Consider the following 3783-nt stretch of genomic DNA (forward strand, 5'->3'; position numbering starts at 1 on the left):
CAGTAACACCATGTCTCAAAATGAGAGAAAAAAAAGAAAACCAAAAAAATCCCCTCCAAAAAACAAAATAGCCATCCCCCAAACAAGCAGACAACTCCTTATTCAAAATAAGGCTAAGCCTTTGAGAAATTTCAGAGTAAAACGCCTGAACCTTTAGAAAGTTGGGCTCAGTCACCCTGCTTTCTGAAGTCTAGAGGTCTGCAAGGACAGCTATCTTTTGCCATGTTCCCACCATGTCTACTAATCCCCGAGCACTCTCTAGCATGCAGCTGCTCCTCAGGTCTGTCTGTCCTACCAGCCTCCCATCTGGGAGGCCACAGCTGCCCCATGTCCTAGCCAGATCTCTTGGCCAGCTCCTCCTTCCCACTGCTGCCTACACCCCACCCTCCTCTCTCTGTCTAGAACAGCTCCCTACTTCCATCTGCCATCTCCACTCCTTTAATCTCGGCCTCAAAAGTCCTCCTCTCAGGAAGCTTTCCTTAACCAAGATTAAAACTTTTTTTTTAAGATTTATTTGTTTATTATATGTAAGTACGCTGTAGCTGTCTTCAGACACCCCAGAAGAGGGCATCGGATCCCATTACAGATGGTTGTGAGCCACCGTGTGGTTGCTGGGATTTGAACGCAGAACCTCTGGAAGAGCAGTCAGTGCTCTTAACCACTGAGCCCCAACATTAAAAGTAAAACTCTTTACACCACAACAAATATCATCAAATACTGGAGCTACTGTATCCCAAATCTCAGAACTGTGATTGCCTCTCATAGCGGAATGGAATCTCTTTATAACCAACCAGGGTAATGATAAAATGCATTTTCTTTTTTTTTCTTTTTTTTTTTGTTGAGTTTTTTTTTTGTTTTTTGAGACAGGGTTTCTCTGTGTAGCCCTGGCTATCCTGGAACTCACTTTGTAGACCAGGCTGGCCTCAGAAATCCACCTGCCTCTGCCTCCCAAGTGCTGGGATTAAAGGCATGCGCCACCACTGCCTGGCAAAATGCATTTTCTAAGAGGAGATGACTACTAAAGAAAGAAAACCATTTCCACAAGTTGTCCTTTTTGAAATAATTTTCTCATATATTTCCATCTTATTTCTCCTCCTCCAACTTAGATCTTGCTCACCCAACTTCAAGTTCGCTTTCAAAAAAAGAAAAAGAAACAAAATCAAAACAAACAATAATAAAGACAAAAAGTCGTTCTTTTTAAGGAAAGGAAGTTGCTCTTTTCTAGTCAGCAGGCTGTAGTGCTGCATCCACAGCCTGATGACACGCTTAGTCTGTTCTTCAGAGATCATGGCGGAAGAAGACAACTGACACCCAGAGTCGTCTTCTGTCTTCTAGGGCATGCCAAGTCCCATGTGTACTGATTTCTCATTCTCTGGACATCTATTAGCAAGTTACACACACATGGCTAACAATTACACGTCTGATTATGTACTTCTGACACAGCACAGCCTCACTGAGGTTTGAATGTTTAAGGAGTGAAAGAATTAGCTGCTGGGGGTGACCTGTGCAGTCTGAGCTATACCCACCTGCAGCTCTGCTTACAGTGAGATAACCATGACTGTGCGTTTGGCTCGAGGACCGCGTTTCAGATGTGGCAGACCGACTCATCCCACAGCCGCTGAGTCTCACAGAAAGCGGCTTTGCTTGTGTTTGAAAGCAGCTTTTATTGCAGGCTAGCCTCTCACCACTGAGAAGTTAGGGCTCAGGTCTGAATAGAAACAGAGCTGGTTAGTTGCATCATCGCCATCCTCATGGGCCTGGTATCCTGGGAAACCCGGGTAAAGAGGTGAGACCAGGACACGGGACACACGTGTAAGCAGAGACAGTGCAGCGTGCTGAGGCAGACATCCAACAACCCAAGTTGTGCTTAAGTTACCAGAATATCTGACACACCCACAAATTAAATAGCAAAACATTTTAATCCATTAATTCTAAAAATAACAGAGACATTTTATATCCGGTGCCACCTCCTCAAGAGTCGACTGCACATCAGACAGCCAGACTGCAAAGTACAAAGCTAGACATTACGGTTAAAATGAAGTTTCAGACAGACCATCATGGGGGAGAGCTCCACCTCTTCATCTCATAAACTAAGATGTCAGCATAAAAAAAGAAAAACTCCTTGGAAGAAAAGGCTTTCCTGTGCTCTAAAAACTTTCATTTAAAATCTGCCCGCAAGAGGGGAAGGCAGAGTGAGTGTGGGAGCTTTACTCTCTAGTGCATGGATCTGAGCTGGCCTCTTGGGGTGAAATGCTGTGGCCTGGGTCCCTTCTCCTTCCACCAAAGCCATGATGCAAGGGCCCGTGGTTCTTGTTTGACTTACAAGAGCTGCTAGGAACAAATGCCCACTGGTGTTTAATAATAACTTGGTGAACACACACTCTGACGCACTATACTGCCAACAGCAAGCAGCACTTTACAGAGGGCAGAGAAGAAAGCGGTCATCATCCTTAGATTCCCAGTGTCTCTCCTTCTCACAGCAAGAATCCAACACAAGTCTCTGGAATGTGTACGCTGTCCTCTGACTGTTCACATTCCTTCGCGCTGGCCTGCACTGTGGAGCAGAGTCTCAGGCTTTCGTGATGTACCCTTCTCGGATGAGGAAGTCATAGATTTTCCGGGTTTTGTTCACGTCTATCTTGATGAGTGCCCTTGCTTGTGCCAGTCTCAAGCCTCCTTGCTTGTGACACTCGTTCAATAGAGCAGACTTATATTCCAAGTAGGCTCCAGGTACCAACCTCACCACCTGACAGAGCTGTAAGACAGTACAAACTTAATTAACACTGTCATTCTCACAAATTAATCCAGCAGGTCTAGCAACCCCAAAATAAAAAAGGGGGATAGTGGAGGGGTTCAGCAGGTAAAGGCATTTGCCACCATGACTAACGACCCACCCTTGATTGCTGGGACCCACATGGTGAAGAGAAAACCACCAACTTCACATTGTCTTCTGACCTCCATAGCATCCCATGGCACACACATGCCCTCCCTTCCCCCCACTCACTCCAAATGCATTTGAAAAAAATATGACATCAACCTCCCAACTATTTATGGGAGCTGTTGAGTGGCTGGACCACATTCCACTTCCTCCTGTCTCTGGAGACAGACGCTCAGGAAGAAAAAGGCAGGCTGTGACGGCAGGAGAGCCTTCAGCAAGTGACAGTTGGCTCAAGGGTCTAGTCAGGGAACAGATACAGGTCCCTGAGGAGCTGCTAGGCCTGCACATGAGCTGAGTGCTAAATGTCTGGGGTGGACACCTAGCACCACTCTGACACTATTCAGGGAAATGACAGAAAGCACATCAGGGCATTGAGGGGTGGTGGCATTGCAGTGACTGACTGGATTCCTGAGTGTAAAACTCGATATCGTTGGGATGAGCAGAAGAGAGTAGCCTATGCTCTTACCATCTCCTACCATGGGGAGGGGGCCATCTTTACTGCGATTGCAGAAAGTAGGTTTAGTTCAGTTCACCTGCCATTACTCAGCAAGGAGCATTCTGAGTCACCATCACATTCCAAGCAGTAAAAAGATGCTTGGAATGCCAGACTATTCAACACACACACACACACACAGAGAGAAACTAGTGTGTGACTTTCTTCAACACATACTTCTTTCTATACGCCCCCAAATGTTTATTATTTCTGATGGATACAATAAGACTAGGAAAAGTCCCTGCATCGTGACTTTTTTTTTTTTTTTGGTTTTTCGAGACAGGGTTTCTCTGTATAGCCTTGGCTGGCCTGGAACTCCCTCTGTAGACCAGGCTGGCCTCGAACTCAGAAA

General features: G+C 45.9%; 1 protein-coding gene across 1 annotated transcript in view; it reads right to left on the minus strand.

The window, feature by feature from the left end:
- Window positions 1–1900: 1900 nt before the first annotated feature.
- The window catches only part of Tada2a (transcriptional adaptor 2A), a 50333-nt gene continuing 48450 nt past the window's right edge, over window positions 1901–3783 (minus strand). Inside the window, exon 16 of the mRNA XM_021176615.2 lies at window positions 1901–2755. Coding sequence (XP_021032274.1) covers window positions 2570–2755 — 186 coding nt within the window. The 3' untranslated portion in view covers window positions 1901–2569. The remainder of the gene's footprint in view (window positions 2756–3783) is intronic.

Source organism: Mus caroli, chromosome 11 (assembly GCF_900094665.2).
Source record: "Mus caroli chromosome 11, CAROLI_EIJ_v1.1, whole genome shotgun sequence".
Classification (NCBI taxonomy): domain Eukaryota; kingdom Metazoa; phylum Chordata; class Mammalia; order Rodentia; family Muridae; genus Mus; species Mus caroli.